Source organism: Danio rerio, chromosome 4 (assembly GCF_049306965.1).
Source record: "Danio rerio strain Tuebingen ecotype United States chromosome 4, GRCz12tu, whole genome shotgun sequence".
NCBI classification, from domain to species: Eukaryota; Metazoa; Chordata; class Actinopteri; order Cypriniformes; family Danionidae; genus Danio; species Danio rerio.
In genome coordinates this window covers 71,287,625-71,315,043 of record NC_133179.1, presented here as the reverse complement: position 1 = coordinate 71,315,043, position 27,419 = coordinate 71,287,625, and the positions used below count along the sequence as shown (strand labels likewise).

Genomic DNA, 27,419 nt, shown 5'->3' with positions numbered 1-27,419 from the left:
TTGCAAATAATTTAGAAATGTAGAGACACTCCAGCCGGCCTCTTCGTGCTCCTTCATGACTTGAATTGTTTACTTGGGAACATCCCTTTACTACATCCCCTTCGCGCTCTGATTTGATGCTAAATAACCAGTTAGAGCGCTTTCGTCAGCCGACACAGCTCCATGCCCTCGTGTGATGTACTGAGAAAGGCTTTTAAGCAGCAATGGCTCTAGTCAATCCGTTTCCTTTTAGTTACAGGTAGTGCTGGAATCTCTATTTTCCCTCCAATTAGCACTTTCTTCAGTGCGGCCTGCATAGTGGCCGAGCTGCTCCAGATCCTATCTTACTTAAAAATGCTTTATAAAGAACACAACCATCCAGTACATTTATTCTCTCATGCAAGACGTTAATGACATGACTTTCTGTGATAATGCTTTAAAACAATTGTGATCACACACACAACTGACATTTAGCTGCTTCCCTCTGCAGCACAGAAGCCGAACACACACCTTAGATGTGAAATGAAGCAAAATACCTCCAGCTGGTTGACCAGTAACTTCCCCTTCCGGTTGATCTCCATGATGAGATTGCAGATGGACTTTTTGATCTCATTAGCCACAGTCTTGCGATTCTCATCCACTTGCTGAAGACTGGACATGCATTGAAGAGCATATAATAAAATAAAATGTGTGAAAACACGCTTAATCAATCACTTCTGGATATTTAGGATTTGTCAAACCTTCAAAAATGTAAAACTGCAGATTTAACTGAACGGATCAGACTGACTCAGCAGAAAGAAACGCATCTTCAGAATAATCTGTATACTTGCATTTTAAATAATACATTTTTAAACAAAAACAGATAAATAAACAGAGAAACAGATGAATAAATAAATAAATAATTATTTAAACTAAACAAAAAAGATAAATAAATAAATAAATAAATAAATAAAACAGATAAATGAACATAAATAAATAAATGAATAAACAAATAAATAAATAAACAAAACAGATAAAAAACAAATGAATAAATAAATAAATAAATAAACATATAAACAGATTAATAGATAAATAAATAGATAAATAAATAAATAAATAAAACAGATAAATGAACATAAATAAATAAAGGAATAAACAAATAAATAAATAAATAAACAAAACAGATAAAAAACAAATGAATAAATAAATAAATAAATAAATAAATAAATAAACATATAAACAGATTAATAGATAAATAAATAGATAAATAAATAAATAAATAAATAAAACAGATAAATGAACATAAATAAATAAATGAATAAACAAATAAATAAATAAACAAAACAGATAAAAAAACAAATGAAAAAATTAATAAATAAACATATAAACAGATTAATAGATAAATAAATAGATAAATAGATAAATAAATAAATAAAGTAATAAAGTAATAAACAGATAAACATATCTGTTTATCTATATGTTATCTTATCTGTTACATATATAACAGATAAACAAATGTTTAAGTTTTTTTGTAATATTTCAATCAAATTCAGTCGTCTTTGCATGTTAATGGCTCTGTGGTGTTGGTTAATGACTTACAAGTAAACAGATAGCATTTCTAATCGTTTTCAGAAAGCATTTTAATTAGCTTTTTGCTTAACCTTTTATCGGTCCAACAACTATATACAGTAACAATGGCATTGATCATTTAGTGCAAACTATAAAAGCCTTAAAACGTTTAAAGGTCACCCAGTTCCACTCCAGTGTGGTGGAGTGCCCTATAAAGGGCTGAAAATGATTGATATGTGCTGTAATTACAATTTCAACTCACGGAAAAAAAGTTACTTTTACGAAATGAAATGAATTATGAGTAAATAAATAAATAGATAAACAAACAATATGATTTTAAAAAAAAGAGATAATAAAAAATAAAAAAGTAAATAAATAAAAAGATAAACAGATAAATAAATGTATCAAAGAGACAAATTAATAAACAAACAAATAAATAAAAACACACAGACACAGATAAATAGATAAATAAACAAATGAATAAATAAAAACAGACAAACAGATAAATAAACAAATGAATAAATAAAAACAGACAAACAGATAAATAAACAAATGAATAAATAAAAACAGACAAACAGATAAATAAACAAATGAATAAATAAAAACAGACAAACAGATAAATAAACAAATGAATAAATAAAAACAGACAAACAGATAAATAAACAAATGAGTAAATAAAAACAGACAAACAGATAAATAAACAAATGAGTAAATAAAAACAGACAAACAGATAAATAAACAAATGAATAAATAAAAACAGACAAACAGATAAATAAACAAATGAGTAAATAAAAACAGACAAACAGATAAATAAACAAATGAGTAAATAAAAACAGACAAACAGATAAATAAACAAATGAGTAAATAAAAACAGACAAACAGATAAATAAACAAATGAATAAATAAAAACAGACAAACAGATAAATAAACAAATGAGTAAATAAAAACAGACAAACAGATAAATAAACAAATGAGTAAATAAAAACAGACAAACAGGGGCCTGTTTCAGTAAGGAGGTTCAAACAACTCAGAGGTTAAACTTGAACTCTGAGTTGATTTACCAAGAGATTAAAAACTCTGAGTTTTCGGTTTCAGAACAGCTGATCTGAGTTAGGTCAATCAACTTTGAGTAGACCAACTCAGAGTTAAGCGCGCACACCGTGACTTTAAAAAGACATTATAAATGGAGCGCAGATATTACGAGTGATCCTGGCAACATCTTAAAAAAAGAGATCAGCATTTCTTTCTCCGGCTGAACTTGATCTGCTCATGCAAAGTTATAGCAAATATGAGCGTATATATTTAAAAAGAAGCAACCATCAGTGAAACAGACAGTTAGCGTGAGAAAACAGCTGCTCAAGTTAATGCGTAATTTTTAATTTAAAATATTTAAATATTTAAGTATAATAAAATAAGTAATGTGTGACGTTTATAAAATGTTTCTAAACTTTTATACACGTTTATCAGTTTTAATAGATTTAACAGTGCACTTGTGTGTCTGCCTTTTTATTGATCAAGTGATAGAGGCTGATATAACATTAAGAAGGTAAGCAGTGCTAAAAATACCTTTTAGAAAGAAGTAATCCCATTAATCTAGTAACAGTACATGTAAAAGTTTAAGCTAATTATTTATGTGTGACAAAAATGTAGGCAATATCTATGTTTCTATCCAAATATATACATTAAATTTGTGCAAAACTGGAATAACGCCTAAAAGATGCGAATAAAGCAGAGTTTTTATCCAACAAGTCAAAGAGAACAAAATCGTCACTTCCTGATTAACTTGCGCCAACAGTAAAAACAGAATTTACTGTGGTAGAAGAAGCTGCGTCAATGATTTTTTATTTAATAAATGTACTTGCGCCTCAGACGACAATGCTGACACACAATGAACACGTGGGGGCGTTTGTTGCCATGAGACGCGGAGACTTGACACGCTCCTAACGCTCAGAGGTGATTAATAATATACACTAATACTGAAACAGTTCAGGCATTTTAGAATGACCAAAACAACATTTAGGATGTTCTGCAGTGTGCTCAGTCTGCTGGTTTGTCCATTCACACACATTTTCATCATCATCTCTAACAAACCTTTTTTTTAATGCACATACTGTAATTTGTTAAGTGCACTTAGTAGTTTATGTGCATCTTATCAAATAAAAGTTTAACCTACTCAGTTATGCACATGTTTTATTATGCATATTTTCAAAAGTGATGTGAATCATGACGTTTTCATCAATCGTTTTCATGCACATCTCCAAAATGAGCTCTAAAATAGGTGTGTGGAAATGTAAGGCTAAGGTGAGAATTACGCTTCATCTTTAAAAAAGGGAAGGAGACTGACAGAAACTCAGAGTTTAGAGAATAAAACCTGCTCCGGACCAGGTTAGCTTCACAGAGTAAGTTACCACGGTAACTGACTCTGAGTTAAAGTTACCTTTCTTTCAGAAACAGGCTTGACTTACCCTGCTTTCTCGAGTTTAACAAACCTGCCATTTTGAAACGGAAAACCCAGAGTTTCTCTCATTTCAGGGTTAAAATACTCTGAGTTTTCACTTTACCTCCTTTCTGAAACAGGCCCCAGATAAATAGATAAATAAACAAATGAGTAAATAAATAAAACAGATAAATAAACATAGATAAACAAATAATTAAATAAATAAAACATAAACATAGATAAATACATAAATAAATAAATAATAAACAAATATTTAAATAAAACAAAAATAAACAAAGATAAATAAATAAATAAAACAGATAAATAAATAAAACAGACAAATAAACATAGATAAAATAAATGAATAAATAAATAAATAAATAAAAAACATAAATAAACTGATTAACAAATGGATAAACATAGATAAACAAATAAAAATAGATAAATAAATAAAATAGATAAACACAAATAAATAAAAATAAACACATATAAATGTGTTTAAATAAATTTATTAGAAAAATAAATAAATAAATAATAAATAAACATTGATAAATAAACAAATAAATAAAACATAAACATAGATAAATAAATAAATAAATAAATAATAAACAAATAAATAGATCAAACAAAAATAAACAAAGATAAATAAATAAATAAAACAGACAAATAAATTAATAAAACAGATAAATAAACATAGACAAAATGAATGAATAAATAAATAAATAAAACATAAAGACGCATGAATAAAAAATAAACAGATAAATAAAACAAATAAACATAGATAAATAAATAAAACAGATAAATAAACTTAGAAATAAAAAAATAAAACATAAATAAACATAGAAAAATGAATATAACAAATAAACAGATGAATGAATAAATAAATAAATGAAACAGATAAATAAGCATAGATTAATACATAAATAAATAAATAAATAAATAAACATACATGAATTAATAAATAAATATATAAATAAAACTGATATATAAACTCAGATAAATAAAATAATAAAACAAAAATAAACAGATAAATATATAAATACATAAATAAATGAATAAAACAGATAAATAAACATACCTATAAATAAATAAATATAGACAGGTTAATTAATTAAACAGATAAATAAATAAAACAGACAAATAGATAAATAAACGATTTAAGATCAACACATCCATAAATATTACATAAATTAAAATTAATTGAAAGAAAGAAAGAAAGAAAGAAAGAAAGAAAGAAAGAAAGAAAGAAAGAAAGAAAGAAAGAAAGAAAGAAAGAAAGAAAGAAAGAAAGAAAGAAAGGTACCCATTGTTAATGGTGTTAGTGACGTCCTCTATGGCTTTCTTCTTTTCTTGAAGTTGGCAAGTCATGTTTTCCAGATGCTCCTTGTGATTCCTATACGCATCTTCCAGAAACTGATAACTGAGTAAGAAAAAGCTTCTGTTAGCTGCGGTGTTCAGTCAAACAATGTTAAAGCAGTGAACATCAATAGAACAGACGCTGAGCAGAGACAATGTTAGAATTTCAGAAGTAAGAAGAAGAAATAAAAGGGTAGTTCACTCAAACATGTTCAAACAGGTCTCGGCGCATGTGTGAATGTAGAGAAAGCTGAAGACACAATCACCAATATCAATCAACAAACTGTCCAATTGTCCAAGTGTGCCGCCTCGTGCTTTAGTCCTCGAAGTGAGCAGACTACAATCAAACTACACTCACAATAACTGTTTGACCAGGCTGTGGATTAAATATAATAACACTATAAATATTGTTCAATTTCTTACACAAAGCAATCATATCTCTCAGACCTCAGTGTGTCATCAAGAGTCATGGCTAGTGATTTGGACGTGTTACTATGCCTTTATTTAATTTTTTATTTAAATAAATGAGATAAATAAAACAGAAAAGTATAAATAAATAAGTAAATAAGTAAATAAATAAAAATAGATAAATAAATAATTAAATAAATAAATATAAACCGATAAACAGATAAATAAATAAATTATTTAAACAGATAAATACAAAGGCTAAAAAAAACAAACAATAAACAAAAAAATAAATAAATAACAAACAAACAAACAAACATATAAATACATGAATAAATAAACATACAGATAAATAAACAAATAAATAAATATACAGATAAATAAATTAAAATAAATAAATAAACACAGATCAATAAATACATAAATATATAAAAACAGATAAATAAATAAATAAACATACAGATAAATAAACATGGATAAATAAATAAATAAAACAAATAAATGAACAAATAAATAAATAAAACAGATACATAAATATACAGTAAATAAAAAACTGATAAATATATAAATAAATACATAAACAAAAATAAGTAAATACAGATAAACTGATAAATAAATTAACAAATTAATTTAAACAGATAAATAAAAAAGCTAAATAAATAAAAACAAACAGATAAATAAACAAACGCACATATAAATAAATAAATAAATAAAACAGGCAAACAGATAAATAAATAAATAAATAAATAAATAAATAAATAAACATAAATTAATGAACAAAACAGACAAATAAAAAAGATAGATAAACATACAGATAAATAAATAAACAAATAAATAAAAACAGACAAAGAGATAAATAAATAAATAAATAAACAGATAAATAAATAAATAAATAAATAAATAAATAAATAAATAAATAAATAAATAAATAAATAAAAACAGATAAACTAAATGGAATAATTAATAAACAAATATGCATCTTTAAATGTTCGCACACACGCGCACAAAAACAGATTGGGAGATTTCCCCCTATGAAATGTTGAGTTTCACAGGACACAGAAAGCCGGTCTTCAGGTTTTAAATGAGTAGATGTCAGTGTAATTGGACACAAAGTAATTAGTTACAGGTGTGTTTAATTAGGGTTGGAACTAAACTGTGCAGAGCTGCGGCCCTTCTGGAACTGAGTTTGACACCTGTGGCCTAAGCTATATTGAAATCAATTAAAGAATTACAAATATCGGATATAATAAAATCAGATTATGTGAATGAACCAATCGAAAACTAACATATGCTAGCTAGAACAATTTAGGTCAAACCGTTTTAAGCCATGTTGAATTTAACAAAGGCCTCTCTGAAAAAAAAAACATTTTAGTAGGGGTGTCAAAAGTAATCGTTTCTTCGGTGCACCGCGATGCAGACGCGGACAATTCGGTATCGGGTTCAGTAATAATCATAACCGGTTATTACTGACGTCATTTACCTCATATGCGCTCTGTCGCGAGGGAGGCGATCGCGAGTATTTACAGCGCTTTAACTACTTAATACTCATGAACTGTGCACAATTTCGCTGTGTGTGTTTGAGAATGAAAGTAGCCTACTCCATCTCTCTCTCTCTCTCGCTCTGAATCGTATAAACAGCCTGTTGAGAAACGAACTGCAGACTTGCAATGGAGATTAATGCACGGGGCTATAGCTACAAACAGGCACGTGGCACACCTTAATCCAGTGGTGGGAAAAGAGTGTTTGTTTTGTGGGGTGGATGAGACAATTAAGCAGGTCGCACACCAGAAGCGCCGCTCGGCGCCGCGACACGGCGCGTACATGACAGTTTAAAGTATCGCACACCAGACGCGCACATTCGAATGATATTTAACATGAAACTAATCAGATGGCGCTCTGTGGCGCGACTGAAAAATGAACAACGTCCTGAGCCGTCGCCGGGCGCCGCCGACAGCCGCCGACTTGCGGCGCCGGTGTGTGTATCCTGATAGGAACCTATAGCTGCGTCCCAAATCGCATACTTATGCACTATTTTACGCCATTTTGTAGTATAAATAGTGTAAGTAGTGTGTTCACATTGAAAACTTTCAAAATAATAAGTGCACTTTAATTACCCGGATGATGCACTCATTCAGCTGCTAAAGTGAAGTGTGGAATGATGGACACTTCACGCACTCAACGACCGCAGGTTTGCTTACGTAGCGGAAGGGGCGGAGCGATCGGACGCACATGTTGAATAACTTTATTTATTTTGGATGGTGATTATAGCGCCTCCCGATGGTAAATGCGGCAATACTCACGGCAGGTATTACTTGATAATTCAGTCGTTAATTTCACTGATTTGGCAACAGTCAAACGTCATCAGGGAAACGGTTTGAATTTCCGCTTAGTAAAAAAACATTAGTGTGCGATTTGGGACAACACTACATACATATACTATCCTGTTGAGTGTGTAAGTGCATAAGTACATAGTGCATGAGTGTATAGTGTGCCATTTGGGACGCAGCTTATGTTTAGAATTCTAAAATACATGGCGCTGCGCGGCGCGCTGCCGAACGGCGCTTCTGGTGTGCGACCTGCTTTAGTCATTTGTTTTTGGAGTGTTCCAGGTTAGAGGGACTGATTAATTTTTTAACACAATGTTTCCCAGAATTCGGAGACTGTTTTTCTCATCAATGTTTTATTAGTGGTCCAAAACATTATTTTTCAGAAAGAAGGAAAAAATGTTTATTGAATTTCATATTAGGGTCAGCTAAGTTGGCAATATGGAAAACCAGAAAAAGTAAGAAGTTGGGTACAGGTCTAATAAATGCCGAAATGGTCACAAAAGGGATGATAAATGCAAGAATAAAGATTGAATATACATATTATAAACTAGTAAAGGATATTGCACATTTTTCTGAAATTTGGTCAGTAGGAGAAGTTCTTTGTGTAACTCATGAAACTGAAAGATTGATTTTGAGATTTTAGGAAACAAAATGTCTAATATGTGAGAATTGTTTATTGTCATGATTGTAAGAACAATGCTTTAATAAAGGTATTGTTAAACCTCTCTTGCTCTCTCTCTCTCTCTCTCGCTCTGTCTCTCTCAGTTCAGTTCAGTTCAAGTTGCTTTATTGGCATGACATTAAGTACAGTATTGCCAAAGCATTTCAAATATGAAACATATTAAAACCATTGAAAATAATAATTAATAGTAATACAGATAAGATATAATGACACACACACACACACAAAAAAAACAATACATTTGATAAATATAATAATAATAATAGTAAAAAGTTTAAATTATTTAAATAAGATACACAAATTTATATTAACCATTTCTTATGGTGTGTAGGGTGTATACATATTTTGCAGCTAGTCTAAATGTCAATTCGTCCTCTCCGAGTATATGGCAAAGTTTTTCTGAGTCATTTAAATAAAAAAATGAACTGATCAATGTTTCAAATTGGGGGAAAAATATTTCTCTAGTCGTGGTGTATTTGGGGCAGAACAGAGGGAAGTGTGTCTCATCCTCTATTTGGTTTGTGTCACACGGTTTACATGTTCTCTTTTCCTTAGGAGTCCAGGATTTCTTATGTCTGCCGTTTTCTATGTCTAGGTCATGATCACAGAGGCGATATTTAGAAAGAATGTGCTTTTCTTTTAATTGTTTTAATGATAAATAATTTGCCAACTGTGTGGTTCTATTTAGGGCCGAATAACATTTAAGTTTAGTCTGGAGGTTGAATTCAGTTTTTAGTTTTTCATCATAGTTATATTTTAATGTTTTGTCAATCTGTTTGTGAAGGTTTTGTTTGGGGACGGGTTCGGTTTGTGTTTTTTCCAGTAGCTCAGATACCAGTGTGTTTAGAGGATGAGACACTGTAGGTTTTTCATTAGCCAGAAGGGCTTTATATTAGACTGGGGGTCCGACTGATGCAGGTGCAGCCAGAACTGAACAGCTCGTTTCTGAATCCCCAAGTTTAGCGGGTATAAACCCAGTTCAGCCCTGCAGGCAATGTTAGACGTGTTTCTGTGGATATGTAATATGTTTTTAGCAAATTCTAATTGTGTCTCTCTCTCTCCGCTGTCGCCACTGCCTCGCATGGTTCAGGATTGGTAGAGCTACGCATCGATGAATTGGCTCTTCAGTGTTTGAACTCTCAGTAATGATTAAATCACACTGAACTGAGCTAAACTGAACTGAACTGAACTTAAACACTAAAACCTGAACCACACTGTTCCAGTTACTGAACCACACTGTTCCAGTTACTATGACCATTTATGTGAAGCTGCTTTGACACAATCTACATTGTAAAAGCGCTATACAAATAAAGCTGAATTGAATTGAATTGAATTGAATCTCTCTCTCTCTCACACACACAGTGGCCCATTTGACCTGCTGGCGTGACTTTTCTTCTCCTCTCGGCTGTTTTACAGCGTTACTTTTGGATACAGAAACGAGCGCGCGTCTGCAGAGTTTTCTCCACCGTGTCTATCATAGATCAGCTGTGAGATCGCCGCTGCCGCCTGCCGCTTATCATTCATCTGAGGAGCGCAGCGCGCAAGAGCCAATCGCAACCGTTTCTGTTGAGGGTGTGACCAATCAAAGAGGTGTAAGAGAACTAGACAAGGATCAGAAATTGAGCTGGATATTTATATTTGTTTACATTATTTGCTAAATGCTCGTTTTTTTGAAAGTTACAGTTTATATATCCGACTGTTTGTATTAAATGACAAAATTGTATTACAAATAATAGCCTATACAAATGTAAATATATTCATACATTTTAATACAAGAGCTGCTGCTGTGAAGAAAATATAAAAGCACCGTCAGTGCACCGTGATGCACCGAAATATCGAATTGAACCGAATCGATGGCATGTTAATCGTAACCGAACCGAACCGTGAGACTTAGTGTAGGTTCACAGCTCTACATTTTAGATATTTTCTAAAAAAACAAACACCGGAGGAGGTTTAAAAATATTATTTATCAAGTATTTGGAGACGATGACAATAATCAAAGCATTTTGAGTGAGTGAAAGCAGATTGACAGCACCACCAGAAGCGATTGAGCTTGACGATCCAGCCTTACCCTGTACGCCGCTCAGCTATCGTTTACATTAGTGATATTTACAGTATTTGCTAGGGGTGTAACGATTTATCGTTGTACGATTTATTGCGATGCAAAAATGTCTCAATATGCATCATGGTGTTATGACGATTTGATTACGATATGACGTCCGTTTTCTTATTAGTTGAGCTGTTTGCAGGTGAGCTACGTTCCACCTGCTGTCGCACGTGAGTTCAGATTGCAGCAGCAGTAATGTTAGCAGACCAAGATGAGTGGAGTTGAAATAGAGGATAGCCCATCCTCTCAAAATCAGACGTCTGGCAACATTTCGGTTGTACAGTCATTGCTTTAGACTCGTCCGCTTTTTGACACGCATACTGGGTCAAACATAGCCGAAGTTTTAAAGTCTTCACAGAGATTTACATACTTTGCACAGCGACAGGGATACCTCCTAATTGTGTTGAAAGAGTCACATACTGTATTTATAAGGTACAATTCACCCTAAATTATCATTCTGTCTTTATATAATCATGTATTGGCGGACTCAAAATCACACATGACATGAGCTGACCGTGAGCTGTTACTACAGAGGGCGGACAGACGCGCGCTTATGGCAAGCCGTTTTAGCATTTAAACCTTTGTTCTGACTATCCATAAATATATTAAGAGATACCTCTAATTATATTTTGACTAGTCATAATTATAATTCGACTAGTCAGAATGACAATTAGAGATATCTGCAATTACAATTGTACTAGTACGAAATCAGATTGGAGATATCTGCAAATATATTATGACTAGTCATATTCCTCCATTGACTTCCATTGAAAAATATTTGCAGGTATCTCTAAATGAGTTTTGACTAGTCACAATTGTAATTAGAGATATCTCTAAATGAATTTAATTAAATATGAATTAAATACCTGGAAATGTGGATTTTTTTTTTGCACACTCAAAAAACGCAAGTGACCAAGCAAAGCCTTAAGCTTTTCCTGTTAAATTCAATTGAATAGAAAGCTTATTTTTTTTGCACCTTTACTTAAATTGTTGCTTAATTTTGTCTCTGTCATTTCAATAATATTTTTAAGAAGTTTTTTAATTGTTTTATTTTCCAGAGACAGGCCTGTTTAATATATTTTCTTAAAGAAGGTTCAGTTTAACAAGTTGAAACAAAAGAAATACAAAAAAAAATAGTTTACTTGGTAAAATTTGCATTTCAGTTAAATTTTCAATTTTATTTCAAATATCGTGATACATATCCAATCGTGAACATTATATCGTGATACACATCGTATCGTGAGCTGAGTGTATCGTTACACCCCTAATATTTGCACATTTAAAAGTTTTCCATTTTCATCACTCAAAAGCTTATTTCGAAGACTGCTAGCACATTTGTGGTCGCGTCAACATATATTGATTCAGCCTTCATGACTGAAACGAAATAGGGTGTGTTTTGAAAAAGGCTGGTTACAGAGACAAAAAAAAAACAAAGACGGTAGTTCTGACACGTAACGCACATTTTCAAAGCAGAATATCTTCAGCTTGGTTTTTCAGATAAACGAGAACGTTCACCGAGCATGTTTCTGAAACCTCCGCAAACATATTATGGCCTCTTTATCCTTTAGAAGAGTCAAAAACTTGCATACAGCACATTTAAAGGGTCACGAAACATCAAAACTGTTTTGAGCTGTTGACAGTCGTATTTGTGTCCCACACTGCTAAAAACACTATTAGGACACCTATATTTCACTAAAAAGTGTAAATTGGTTGTTTTTGCGTTATTTCAAGCAAATTCGTACTTCCGGTTTGAAACGAATTTTTGAAGCTGCGTCACGGTCATGACATAATAGTGTGTATTCCAGCGTGCAGACTGGACGTCTGTGCCAGAGTGTGTCTTATTACGTCTTACATTGTGCTGCATTGATGCATGAGTAAAGCTTGGTTCAAACCAATCAGCGCGCTCTATTGTGCAAATTCATTAATATTCATTACTGTCACAGTGTTTAGACGGCAGAGACGCCACGTTGTGTTGGCAAAACAAGCGTGAAGTGTTGCTTTTATAGTTTGCTGCAGTTAAGTTTTGTTTTCATTTTCTCTCTGTGAGAGCTCAGCTGGATCACGTGTGGATTAACCGTGTACGCGACGCTCGACAACAATAACTTACGTGTCTAAGGAGGATTATTGTTTACCTGAGAGCTGTTCTCATCTGCAAACGCTGAGATCCGGATTCGCTTGTAGTCTCCTCTTAATAAAGACGCGGCTTTAGTTGCTGGTGATTGTCCTGTCTCTACAGATTTGGTAAGTGAGCGACCAGTGCTCTTTGTTTATTCAGTTTGTTCGTATCGAACTAAGTTATCTATTGCACAGAGTGTAAACATGTTAGCACCACAACCAAACTTTAACCTCGTGTTGGATTTTCACCGCATTTTGTGACTGGAATAACACACGCGGCTTTCTGACACTACCTGCCGAGTGCATCCAAGTTTCCGGGAAATGCTGAGGTTTTTTCTCTCATTCGCCGTGCGGTATCAAACATTGCATGAAAATACACGCTTAGAGCAGCGCCTCGAATCAAATATCACGTTTGTCGCGAGCGACGTGAATGAATTCCCTGAATGAAAGAGCCAAACTGCAGTTAAAGTCCACCATTTAATAATTTGGCAAATAATTTGACTACAGATGTCCATGTAAACACAGTCACTTTGTCCCCTGTGCGTGTGTATTTTGACTCTGAAACTCAGTGCGCCCAAATAGACACTCCATCACCATCCCACTTCAGTTCCTCCGACACTCCCCCCTAAACAGAGCTGGACACGCCCACTTTTCAGACTTTTTCCAAAGTAGAGGTGTGAAAACACCCTGCTGAAACGAGGGGTTTCATGGCCCTTTAAAGAATTAGTTCACCCATACATACTTGTCAAATTTCAACAAAACAATAACGTCGTTTCAATACGTTCGACATTTGTTCATCATCGGAACGCAAACGAAGACATGTTAGCATAAATCTGCAATCATGCGAAGCTCCAAGAACACTTTTGTGCACCAAAAAAACTTGTTTGTTGTGCTGCTCACTCTGATAGCAATACGTCGTACTGCTTTTGTGGTAAACGCACACCATGACCTCACATGTGCGAGAGGATACAGGCAAACAAATTGTTTAGCACATAACAGTGCTCTTGGAGCTTCTCATGATTACAGCCGAACCACTGGAGACACACGGACTGTTTCTCTCAGGACATTTGCTGGATGAGAGAGCTCCTGGATGTCATCTAAAGTAACGTCGTTTTGCGTTCTGATGATGAACGAAGATCTCAGGCGATTGAAATGACAGAGTTGTCCTTTTTGTGTGAACTAACCCTTCAGTGACTTCTGCCTACAGCTGTAAAGTCTCTACGCGTGAGCAGAATGTGCGTGTCGTACTTGTGGTCCTTGTGTTTGAGCAGCTGACAGTCTCTGCAGGTGAGGCGGTCGCAGGTTTCACAGAACAGCTTCAGCGGCTCCTGTCTGTGGATGTCGCAGAACACCGGCTTCTGCGTGGAAGCCCCCATCGCCTCTGCCGACACACACCCACACACAAGATTAATCTAGGAACTTCAGAAATGGTCCGTCAACTTCATTCACAGGGGTTGTTGTAAAAGACTCGTCTGAAAGTCTCAAGTAGTTTAAAAGTTTGAATAATTATTTCTTAGGAAGTTTGAAACGGCTAGAACTACATATAGGTTAGCATGTTTAGGCAGTGAATAGGGGGTTCTGATTGGTTGCTAAGGTGTAGCTAGGATGTTCTGTATGGTTGCTAAGGTGTTGCTAGGCGGATGCTACGGTGTTCTAGGTGGTTGCTAAGGTGTTGCTAGGTGGTTGCTAAGGCATTGCTTGGCGGTTGCTAAGATGTTCTAGGTCATTGCTAAGGTGTTGCTAGGTGGTTGCTAAGGCGTTGCTAAGTGGTTGCTAAGGTGTTGCTAGGTGGTTGCTAGGGTGTTCTGATTGGTTGCTAAGGTGCTGCTAGGTGGTTGCTAAGGTATTGCTTGGGGGTTGCTAGGGTGTACTGACTGGTTTCTAGGCTGTTGCTAAGGTGCTGATAGGTGGTTGCTAAGGTGTTGCCGGATGGTTGCTAAGGTGTTGCTAGGCAGTTGTTAAGGCATTCTAGGTCATTGTTAAGGTGTTGCAAGGTGGTTGCTATGGTGTTGCTAGATAGTTGCCAAGGTGTTCTAGGTCATTGCTAAGGTGGTGCAAGGTGGTTATTATGGTGTTGCTAGATAGTTGCTAAGGTGTTATAGGTCATTGCTAAGGCGTTGCAAGGTGGTTGCTAGGGTGTTCTGATTGGTTGCTAGGTGGTTGCTAAGGTGCTGCTAGGTGGTTGCTAAGGTACTGCTTGGTGGTTGCTTGGGTGTGTGGGCTGATTGCTAGGCTATTGCTAAGGGGTTGATAAGTGATTACTAAGGTGTTGCTAGGCAGTTGCTAAGGCATTCTAGGCACTTGCTACAGTGTTGCTGGGGTGTTCTGAGTGGTTGCTAAGGTGTTGCTAGACGGTTGCTAGGATGTTCTAAGTGACTGCTAGGTAGTTACTTCCATAAATTAGCATGGTTCTAGTATGAATTAGCATGTTGCTACAAGGTTTTAGCACAAATTAGCATGTTGTTAACATAAATCCAGTATGAATTAACATGTTGCTAGCATGTTTCTAGTATAGACTAGCATTAATGTAGTATAAATTAGCATGTTGCTTGTATGTTTATAGTATGAATTAGCATGTTGCTAGTATGTTTCTAGTATAAACTAGCATGTTGTTAGCATGAATTTATTATGAGTTAGCATGTTGCTATCATTTTTATAGTATAAATTAGCATGTTTGCTAGGATGTTAGTATGTTTGCTAGCATGTTTCTAGTACAAACTAGCATGTTGTTAGCATGAATTTAGTAAGAGTTAGCATGTTGCTAGTATGTTTATAGTATGAATTAGCATGTTTGTTAGTATGTCACTATGTTTGCTAGTATGTTTCTCGTATAAACTAGCATGTTGTTAGCATGAATTTAGTATGAATTAGCATGTTTGCTAGCATGTTAATAGTATGAATTGGCATGTTTGCTAGTATGTTTATAGTATGAATTAGCATGTTTGCTGGTATGCTTTTAGTACGAATTAGCACATTTGCTAGTATGTTTCTAGTATAAACTAGTATGTTGTTAGCATGAATTTAGTATGAATTAGCATGTTTGCTAGCATGTTTATAGTATGAATTATCATGTTTGCAAGTATGTTTGCATGTCTGTAAGTATGTTGCTAGTATGTTATCAGTATGTCCAATGTAAAGTCAATGGCAGTTTATTACAATGAAAGTCTATGGGACAGTTGCTAAGGTGTGGTAAGTGGTTGCTAGGGTGTGGCTAGTAAGTTGAAAAGTCATCATTGATTGGCAGATTGGTAGTATGAGTTAAATTAGCTTTTGTCTGTTTGACAGTCTGGCGCAGGAGTTATGATGTCACAAAGTTTGGTCCAATGTTAAGTCAATAGGATTTTTGGAAAAGTTTTGGGAAAACCGTCAGTCGTATCAGTTGGAAAAGATAAAGCAACTTAATTCAGTATAGATTAGAGGTTTGGAATTAGGTTTAGTGGTTGTAGTATGAACGGTCTAGGAGGAGATATGTTCTTAAAATAGTCTCAGAAGAACAGTATGTTGCTTTCTCAAGCCACCATGATCAGTTAAAATCCTGTTGGCTTCGTAGCTTTAAATCAATCACCAACCTGAAGACATCTCCGTGATTTGCCGGACCGTGTGATCTCTGGTGAACTTGACGCGCTGATGAGCGTCGATGCAGGTGACACACAGAAACTCCACACACTCCACGCAGAAGCCGCTGGCCTCAGTGTTATCATCACAGCTCATGCAGAGCTGCAGACAGAAAGAGCCGCTGAGGTAAGATTTTCATTATTATGGAAAATACTAACATTTAATAACATGAAGCACCATTACAAAACAAACGTTGTATAGAATGAGCTACATGCACATTAGGGTTGGGCCGATAGACAATGCCATCGTCCATCGCCGATGGCCGATAGACAAAACGATGCTGAGGCGGCATCGCCGATCCTCCGCCCCACCCCCGTCGCAAACCCGCTCACAAAAAATACACACTCAGGCCTCGTTTACTCTAATACGTCTTCGTATTAAAATGGCATTTTCGAACGAAAATGATCCACATCCACACCGTGATGACGACTCTTCGGTCTTGTGAATCTATCAGGTAACGTGTCACAGCGTCAGTACACTGCTTCAATCTTTCACTTTCACACTTAGTAATTTTAGTGAAAACCTCAGATACTGTTGATTGTGCGACTTTTTTACCGACCATTCTCCCGCAGAAAAAGTGATTGACAGGCGGTAATCTGTGTGCAGCTTATCTTTATTTATTTACGATTTGTTTATGGGTTAAACAAAGACCATGCGGATCATGTAGTTGAAACGCTAGGCTACAAATAAATAATTCGTTATGAATTAATTAATTATTCATAAATAACTAATCCTATGACGACGATGCCATCGTCTATCGCGATGTTTCACTTTAGACATCGTACAATGCCGGATTGGTTGACATCGCCCAACCCTTATGCACATGGAGTTTTAATGATCAGTAAGTTTCCGGCGATCTGTCGTGCCATTATTAACTCGTTTTTAAGATTTGATTTCTTTAAAATCGGTACTCTTCACATGTATATAGTGAGTATTACACCAGACACCATTAAATTACATTAAATTAAAATGAAAACCAGACTAACAATTTCATTAAAATGTCATTATAAAACACTGTGCGCGAAATATCTGCCAAATTTGTTAATAAAATACAATTATTTATTTTTTATTTTCACAGTGACGACACATCGACCCTGTCAAATCGATAATCAAAAGTTAATAATAATCAAGTTTCCCATTTAACATTTCATTTCCGCATCAAGACTGCCAATATTAAAATAAAAAAGCCAAAGTGAAAAATACGAGTTTGTTATTAATGTTCACGCTAAAATAGTGACACAATACGAATTAAAATGTAAATCTAAGTTTTTCCTTTATTGACACCTTTTTATTTGAGTTTTAATTTTCTACTTCAACCTCTATGCGAAGCTTATGCTAATCAGTGGGAGGGGCGTATTCAAGTGATCTTGAGTGCCTTCACAGAGCCCGAGAGCAGAAGCACGGTTTTAATGTATAACAGAAGTAAAATGGCAAAAACGGTTAGTCAGCCTTTACATGAAGCGGCTGCTGCAACAAGAGGAACAGTGGACACAGGATAACCAACCGTCATCCCACAGCAGGAGTCGCGGGCTTCTTCGGTGGGCAGAGAAACTGCAGCGTAAGAACGGTAGGCCTTGGGATGAATTCGTATAGTATATTGTATTATACTGCGTTCACACCAGACGCGGCACGCGCAAATAAATCGTGCGAATAGCCGCGTGAACATTTGAATTTACACGTCTAATTTGCGCGTCAAACCCCGCTTCATTCACGCATCAAATTCACTTCAGTACAGACACGGATTCGCGTGATGGGCGGGGCTTCTGTCTGCCCGGTAACTCTAGCTTCATAGCTAAATGGCTAACATGGTTTTTTTGGAGAGAATAGCAGTGTTTTTGTGCTTTACGAAGACTGAAAAACAGCGTCGATACGTTTAGGGCCGTGTCTGAGTCCACTAGATCCTTTCAGAGGTGCATCCAGCTCTGAGCTTATTAACTCCTCCAGAAACTGAACCTGGATGACGGAGGTTTTCAGCGGCGCTTCTGACTGAGCCGAGCCAAGTTTGATGAACTTTTTGTCGATGTCGGATGGAGGATTTCCCCCGGGACTCCAACAACAGGTGTACGTCACAATCACGCCCCCACAAGAGCAAGCTCCTGATTGGTTAACGCGGCGCAAATGTCCGCTGAAGATCAGATTTTCGACATGCATCAAATGCGCAAACGCTCAATTCGCGCGGCAGGGTGTCTATTCGCGCGTTTGCATTAACTTAATATGTAAATCAACCGCGCATGACGCGCGTTCCGCTTCTGGTGTGAACACAGCATTAGGACGATAACAACTTTTCAGTACTAAAATCTTTGAAAGACAGCTAAATTAGCTCGGTAAAGTTGGTTTTAGGTTTGATATTCGCCAAACATTCACGCACGCAATTTTAGGGATCATGATTAGGGATAATTTTCTCACACCCCCACCCCACAGCTTGGACATGAAACAACCTAATGCCGAAAAAGCAGGCTCTAAATGTTTGCTCTGAGCTGAAAAATGATGAACAGTCAATATATCGAATAATATTCCAAAGGCGAACCACAATTTGAACTGTTACGAAGACTTTTGTCCTTTGTTGCCAACACGGATTAGCTAGGCATACCGATGAGAGCCAGATTTAAAGGTTTGAACAGACTACAGTCCACTACATGAGAACAATGCGTCCTTAAACCTCATCCCTTACTACAAGGTCTTTTGCTGTTAGGGTTACATATTTCTCTTGAGAAAGAAAATCATAATTGTAAAAAGTTTAGTCGCTTATTTACATGATTTTTCATGGCCAGAAATCAGGATAATAAAATTCCCTGATAATTCCAGCTTTTCCTGGCAGCACAGACGATTTTTGCTCATGGTGTAGAGTATCAATCCAGGCAGGCATAAAGCCCCGGTCAGATCCCACGATTATGGCACGATTTTCGTAGAGATTCGTTAACGACAAATAGATGTCGTGACACAAGATTCAATTGTTTCTTCACGTGTAATGTGGCATAGTTCACTACAACCGATCCCATCCCATGTCACGACACCGTCGCAGAAAGTCTAGCATCTTTAATTTTTTATCGTTCTTTACGACACGTTCTGCCACGTGTGACCGAAAAATATACATTTAGATTTCAAAGAAATTATATTACATTTTTATTAGTTGTCAGCCAGCATCAGTGTTTATTGAGATTGAAGTTAATTAAATTTAGATAAGAAATATTGTTATAGCAACACTCCTGACTGCTTTGGGAAATAACGTTTGTCGTAGACGTCACGGGATGACTGATCGTGAAGGAACATGTTATATTAAAATTCGCATATTCTGACATAGTGACTTTCGTAACCGACAATAAAAATCGTGCATCTGACCGGGGCTTAACAGTGCGGCCACTAACTGACGGGTTCTGTGGCAGGCGTGCATAACCGTGATGAGTTCCGGGGCAGCCACGAATAAAAGAGCTTTGTGTAATGTGGCATAGTTCACGACAACCGATCCCATGCCTGTGACGCCTCACGACACCGTCGCAGAAAGTCTAGCATGAAATTTTTTCTCGTTCTTTTCGACAAGTTCTGCCATGTGTGTGACACGAAAAATATACATTTAGATTTCCAATAAAATATATTAAATAGTTATTAGCTGTCAGCCAGCATCAGTGTTTATTGAGATTGAAGTTAATTAAATTGAGATAAGAAATATTGTTATAGCAACACTCCTGACTGCTTTGGGAAATAACGCTTGTCGTAGACGTCAAGGGATGACTGATCGTGAAGGAACGTGTAGTCTGGCACATTTGTTACCCCTGACAAGTCAAGATTTTATCAAGAAAAAAACAAATTGCATTATTCTGACATTGTGACTTTTCGTAACCGACAATAAAAGTCGTGCATCTGAACAGTGCGGCCACTAACTGTGACGGGTTCTGTGGCAGGCGTGCATAACCATGATGAGTTCCGTAGCAGCCGCGTATAAAAGAGGCTGGTGCCGTAGCAGGCGCATATTACTGTGACGGGTTCCGAAGTATCCCCATATATTACCATGGCGGACTCCATATCAGCCGCGCATAACCGTGGCGGGTGCCGAGGCAGGCTTACAAAACAGGTATTTTTTGGCAGGCGCGTAAAACCGTAACAGGGGCTCCCTCTCCAAACAAATCGCCCCTCAGTGCAAAAAGTGCGTTTGGTGTGATGAAGGCCTGAGCAAACATAAACGTGAATATTGACGATGGTGTGATTGACTGTTATCATGGTGCGGATGTAAGCACACACACCTGACAGCTCTTTTCCATTGTGCTGCTGGGCACTTCCACAGAATCCTTGACGAAGAAATTATCCAGGACCTCCACGTCCATGCACTCCTGCTGGCAGACCGGACAGCGGATCATGCTCACTGACGAAAGACAAGAAGAGAAGGAGAATGATAAGAATAACAATGCAGCAGATGCTTTTTAAAGAATACTTGCAAACAAAAACGAATCTTCTGTTGAACACTAAGAATGATATAGTGAAGGATGCTGGAGAAAAACAGCCATTGACTTCCATACTTACTTAAAACAGCCGGGTTAATAAAAACCCAACAGGTAACCCAATGATGGGTTATTTTGGTACCGAACTGCTGTTGGGTTATTTTAACCCAATCCATTGAGTTGTTAAGGTTAACCCAACAATTTAAGTCACAAAAAATAACTCATTTGTTGGGTTATTTTGCCAAAAAGTCGCTTAGCCACTAATATCTCATATTTGTGCATCATTTCCTCCAAAACAAACTGTAGAAATGAACACAGTGGTGGAGAAAGCACTGTTATATGTATATAGATCAGCTATGAAGTGCACATTTGTATCGTCAAATTAAGAGTGCTGGTGAAACGGATGTAAAAAACACAACACGTAGAGGTTGATACGAAAATAGCAAAAACTTTATTGGGTAAAATCAACTTTATAATGCAAAATCAACATTACGTGCGCATATTAACACAGCTGTTCAGTGTCAGTTAGATCAGTTAACTGTTACAATTTAACGTTTTTAACACAACTGGTTGAGTTATTAAATAAATAACCCAACAAAGGTCAAAAATAACTCAAAGCACCAAATATTTAACACAACTGGTTGAGTTATTAATAAATGACCCAATAAAGGTTTAAAATAAGGCAACAAAGCACCAACTCAACTATTAGGTTAAATAAATAACCCAACGTTTTTTTAAGAGTAGTATTTTTCGCTCCTGCTATCAACGGCTGCTTTTCTCCAGCATTCTTCAGAACATCTTGTGTTTTGCTCCAAGGAAACAAGAAATTCATAAAGGTTTACACCTGTGTGAGTGTGAGGAAATGGAGGGAATGCTCATTTTATTGATGAACTGTCCCTGCTTTGGTTTGTAGTGGAGTGTTTACCACTGAATGCACTTCCCTGAAGGTAGATACAAAGCTAACCAACTCCAGCGCAGGTTTTATTCTGGGTTAAACCTAATCTGGACCAATCAGTATATTCCTGAGCATCTGTGTGCTCCAAATGTAAAGCCTTTTACACTAAAAGCATTCGAGTCTAACCTAGTCTTTTGCCGCAAAAAAATGTAATCCTATTAAAGTCCGTGAGAAATCAAAACCAGCCATATTGATTTTGTTAGCTGTAATCTTTCATTCAAACCTGAAAATTCCTATTGGTTTTTAGTTAAATCATCAGATGATGTGTTTTAAGGTAATGGGCGCGGCTTACACACTTAACCACGCCCCCTCCAGCTCTCAGTTCTGACAACAAACGGAAATGGTGAGCAGGAGGAGTCTGTTAGGCTGTAATAACTCTTCTGTAACCCATTTCTCCATCTTTCTGAATGAAATGCCTACTTTACGACATCCATTACGGCTGCGGTAGAAAAAACAAGCCACGCCCACTGTTTATTCATTTAATATTCCGTTTCTCTAGGAACTGCGTCACAATTCGGAAAAAAATTATGATCGCAGCTTTCCGGTTGATTGGGACTTTAAAGGAATCGAAATTATTTATACTTCATATTATAAAGTAAAACAAAATCTATTTAAATTGTCAATTATTATCAATTACAGCTTTAAATTAAAATGAAGATTTAAATATTTACATACACATTTTATTTTTGCTGCACTCATCTGTCTGTGATTGGCTGTTTGCTGCACTTGTGTCGTGTGATTGGCTGTTTGCTGCACTTGTGTTGTGTGATTGGCTGTTTGATGCACTCATCTGTCTGTGATTGGCTGTTTGCTGCACTTGTGTTGTGTGATTGGCTGTTTGCTGCTCTCATGTGTCGTGTGATTGGCTGTTTGCTGCACTTATCTGTCTGTGATTGGCTGTTTGCTGCACTTGTGTCGTGTGATTGGCTGTTTGCTGCACTTGTGTTGTGTGATTGGCTGTTTGCTGCACTTGTGTTGTGTGATTGGCTGTTTGCTGATCTCATGTGTCGTGTGATTGGCTGTTTGCTGCACTTGTGTTGTGTGATTGGCTGTTTGCTGCACTTGTGTTGTGTGATTGGCTGTTTGCTGATCTCATGTGTCGTGTGATTGGCTGTTTGCTGCACTTGTGTTGTGTGATTGGCTGTTTGCTGCACTTGTATCGTGTGATTGGCTGTTTGCTGCTCTCATGTGTCGTGTGATTGGCTGTTTGCTGCTCTCATGTGTCGTGTGATTGGCTGTTTGCTGCTCTCATGTGTCGTGTGATTGGCTGTTTGCTGCACTTGTGTTGTGTGATTGGCTGTTTGCTGCACTTGTGTTGTGTGATTGGCTGTTTGCTGCACTTGTGTTGTGTGATTGGCTGTTTGCTGCTCTCATGTGTCGTGTGATTGGCTGTTTGCTGCACTTGTGTTGTGTGATTGGCTGTTTGCTGCACATGTGTCGTGTGATTGGCTGTTTGCTGCACTTGTGTTGTGTGATTGGCTGTTTGCTGCTCTTGTCATGTGTGATTGGCTGTTTGCTGCTCTTGTCATGTGTGATTGGCTGTTTGCTGCTCTCATCTGTCTGTGATTGTTTGCTGCACTTGTGTTGTGTGATTGGCTGTTTCCTGCACTTGTGTTGTGTGATTGGCTGTTTGCTGCACTTGTGTTGTGTGATTGGCTGTTTGCTGATCTCATGTGTCGTGTGATTGGCTGTTTGCTGCACTTGTGTTGTGTGATTGGCTGTTTGCTGCACTTGTGTCGTGTGATTGGCTGTTTGCTGCTCTCATGTGTCGTGTGATTGGCTGTTTGCTGCTCTCATGTGTTGTGTGATTGGCTGTTTGCTGCACTTGTGTTGTGTGATTGGCTGTTTGCTGCACTTGTGTTGTGTGATTGGCTGTTTGCTGCACATGTGTCGTGTGATTGGCTGTTTGCTGCACTTGTGTTGTGTGATTGGCTGTTTGCTGCTCTTATCATGTGTGATTGGCTGTTTGCTGCTCTCATCTGTCTGTGATTGTTTGCTGCACTTGTGTTGTGTGATTGGCTGTTTCCTGCACTTGTGTTGTGTGATTGGCTGTTTGATGCACTCATCTGTCTATGATTGGCTGTTTGCTGTTTTCATGTGTCGTGTGATTGGCTGTTTGCTGCACTTGTGTTGTGTGATTGGCTGTTTGCTGCACTTGTGTTGTGTGATTGGCTGTTTGCTGCACATGTGTCGTGTGATTGGCTGTTTGCTGCACTTGTGTTGTGTGATTGGCTGTTTGCTGCTCTTGTCATGTGTGATTGGCTGTTTGCTGCTCTCATCTGTCTGTGATTGTTTGCTGCACTTGTGTTGTGTGATTGGCTGTTTGATGCACTCATCTGTCTATGATTGGCTGTTTGCTGTTTTCATGTGTCGTGTGATTGGCTGTTTGCTGCACTTGTGTTGTGTGATTGGCTGTTTGCTGCACTTGTGTTATGTGATTGGCTGTTTGCTGCACTTATCTGTCTGTGATTGGCTGTTTGCTGCACTTGTGTTGTGTGATTGGCTGTTTGCTGCTCTCATGTGTCGTGTGATTGGCTGTTTGATGCACTCATGTGTCTGTGATTGGCTGTTTGCTGCACTTGTGTTGTGTGATTGGCTGTTTGCTGCACTTGTGTTGTGTGATTGGCTGTTTGCTGCACTCATGTGTCTGTGATTGGCTGTTTGCTGCACTCATGTGTCGTGTGATTGGCTGTTTGCTGCTCTCGTGTGTCGTGTGATTGGCTGTTTGCTGCTCTCGTGTGTCGTGTGATTGGCTGTTTGATGCACTCATGTGTCTGTGATTGCATTCAGAAATCTCTCCCTTGTAATATGTGAGTATATTTACTGTAGAAAACCTGTCCGTGAACTATGAGGACAAAAAAAAAAAAAACATTAATAAATAAAATAATCATTAATTGTAATCAAGTTAAAATTAATCAATTAAACAATTAATCGAGATTTTGATTTTAGGCCAAATCCCCCAGCCCCAATATATATCATTATTAGGATGTGACATCTTGACAGGAGATTGATGCCATTTTGCCTACTCCCAGCCATATGTTTCAGGAACCCCCAGGCCCAAACACTACATCATTTGCATAAATAGTGGCTGCAAGCTCTGAGTTGGGTGCGTCAGACAAAGAAGACACGCAAGATGTGTTTAGGATCCATTGATTATAGTGTTTCAGACGCCGCAAATCCCTAAACACGACCATACAAGTAGACATGGGACCATAACCGCTTTCAAGGTATACCGCGGTCTGGAAAAGACAAGGTTTTAAAAACCGGCTGCACCATTCCTAAGGCATGTGTACGATTTTTTATTTACATTTTTTTTTCAGCTTTTTAGGAAACCAGCAGAAAACAAATATCCAAAGATGCTATTTAAATAAAGAAATCTGTGTTTTTAAAACCAACGAAGAGAGCAGCCTGACATGTTTACTGCTTCAAAATATTCGAGTTATTTCTCAAAATAAAATAGATTGTGTCCATAAGGGAAAAAAACATTTTCATTTTTTCAGGGTGACCTTAAAATGTCTTAAATTCACTGAAATATGCTGTTGTGGGTTTTAAATACTTTTAAACAGGTCATCATTTTCACAAGTTGTCCATGTAAAGCTATAGCCAATCAGTACAAACAAATCCATTTATCTAAAAAAAAAAAAAAAAGGTGTTAACAAAATTATTAACTACTTAATAATTGTTTAATTGTCTTCTTTACATCCTTACAATAACATTTGTTCAGAAATTCTCCATGTTTTCATGCATGAGTTCATGCCGTGCATAAATGTTGTTTATTACAGCTTTGAAAACTTTGAGAGACTCTGATTGCCTTTAATTTAACGTTGTTTATGCTACATTGCATTCGTGAGAAATATTCTGTTTAGTGACAAGGCAGCACTAGTCCGATCGGGCCAGTAACCATTCTGTCTACTGTCCCGAGCATCTCTCACGCTGGCCCCAGGCCATCAGGCAGTCCTTATAGTTGAGCCCTGATGGATCAAAATTATAGATATTTCTTTTTTTTTTATGAAAACAACCATTAGAATATTATGTAAAGATCATGTTGAGACATTTTCTACAGCTAATATACAAAAACACACTTTTTAATCAATAATATGCAATCCTGAATGCTTAACTTGAAGGCGATTTTATCAATATTTCGTTTTTTTTTTTTTACCCTCGAAAAACGCATCCTTTCTAAATTCTGCATTGAGGTATTTATTCTGATTGACATGTTATGCTGACACAATGTGCTAGGCTTCGCTTCCACATTGTTATTAAGGTGGTAGTTTACTCTTATTGACATTTAAAGCTGACAAAGTGTGTCACTATGATGTCTACAGTGTTTATTAAGGTGGTAGTTTACTCTTATTGACAATTAAAGCTGACAAAGTGAGTCACTATTATGTCTACAATGTTTATTAAGGTGGTAGTTTACTCTTATTGACAATTAAAGCTGACAAAGTGAGTCACTATTATGTCTACAATGTTTATTAAGGTGGTAGTTTACTCTTATTGACATTTAAAGCTGACAAAGTGAGTCACTATGATGTCTACAGTGTTTATTAAGGTGGTAGTTTACTCTTATTGACATTTAAAGCTGACAAAGTGAGTCATTATGATGTCTACAATGTTTATTAAGGTGGTAGTTTACTCTTATTGACATCTGAAGAGAACAAAGTGAGTCACTATGATGTCTACAGTGTTTATTAAGGTGGTAGTTTACTCTTATTGACATCTGAAGCTGACAAAGTGGGTCACTATGATGTCTACAATGTTTATTAAGGTGGTAGTTTACTCTTATTGACATTTAAAGCTGACAAAGTGGGTCACTATGATGTCTACAATGTTTATTAAGGTGGTAGCTTACTCTTATTGACATTTAAAGCTAACAAAGTGAGTCACTATGATGTCTACAATGTTTATTAAGGTGGTAGTTTACTCTTATTGACATTTAAAGCTGACAAAGTGAGTCACTATGATGTCTACAATGTTTATTAAGGTGGTAGTTTACTCTTATTGACATTTAAAGCTAACAAAGTGAGTCACTATGATGTCTACAGTGTTTATTAAGGTGGTAGTTTACTCTTATTGACATTTAAAGCTAACAAAGTGAGTCACTATGATGTCTACAATGTTTATTAAGGTGGTAGTTTACTCTTATTGACATTTAAAGCTGACAAAGTGAGTCACTATGATGTCTACAATGTTTATTAAGGTGGTAGTTTACTCTTATTGACATTTAAAGCTAACAAAGTGAGTCACTATGATGTCTACAGTGTTTATTAAGGTGGTAGTTTACTCTTATTGACATCTGAAGCTGACAAAGTGGGTCACTATGATGTCTACAGTGTTTATTAAGGTGGTAGTTTACTCTTATTGACATTTATAGCAGACAAAGTGAGTCACTATGATGTCTACAGTGTTTATTAAGGTGGTAGTTTACTCTTATTGACATTTATAGCTGACAAAGTGAGT

The 27,419-nt window shown here is 36.3% G+C and overlaps 2 protein-coding genes across 5 annotated transcripts in view; both read right to left on the bottom strand.

Annotated features, from left to right (window-relative positions):
* The window catches only part of rab3ip (RAB3A interacting protein (rabin3)), an 847,807-nt gene that overhangs the window by 393,910 nt on the left and 426,478 nt on the right, over window positions 1-27,419 (bottom strand). The window lies entirely within an intron of this gene.
* trim24 (tripartite motif containing 24) overlaps window positions 1-27,419 on the bottom strand; it is a 63,171-nt gene that overhangs the window by 30,885 nt on the left and 4,867 nt on the right. For all 3 annotated transcript variants that reach the window (XR_012401510.1, XM_073945935.1, NM_001002870.2), the window contains 5 exon segments: window positions 20,810-20,928; window positions 16,526-16,673; window positions 14,205-14,337; window positions 5,268-5,384; window positions 516-630 (listed from right to left, as the gene is read on the bottom strand). Coding sequence is in view for 2 of the 3 variants with exons in the window: in XM_073945935.1 (XP_073802036.1) it covers window positions 516-630; window positions 5,268-5,384; window positions 14,205-14,337; window positions 16,526-16,673; window positions 20,810-20,928 (632 nt within the window). In the remaining variant the exon portion in view is untranslated.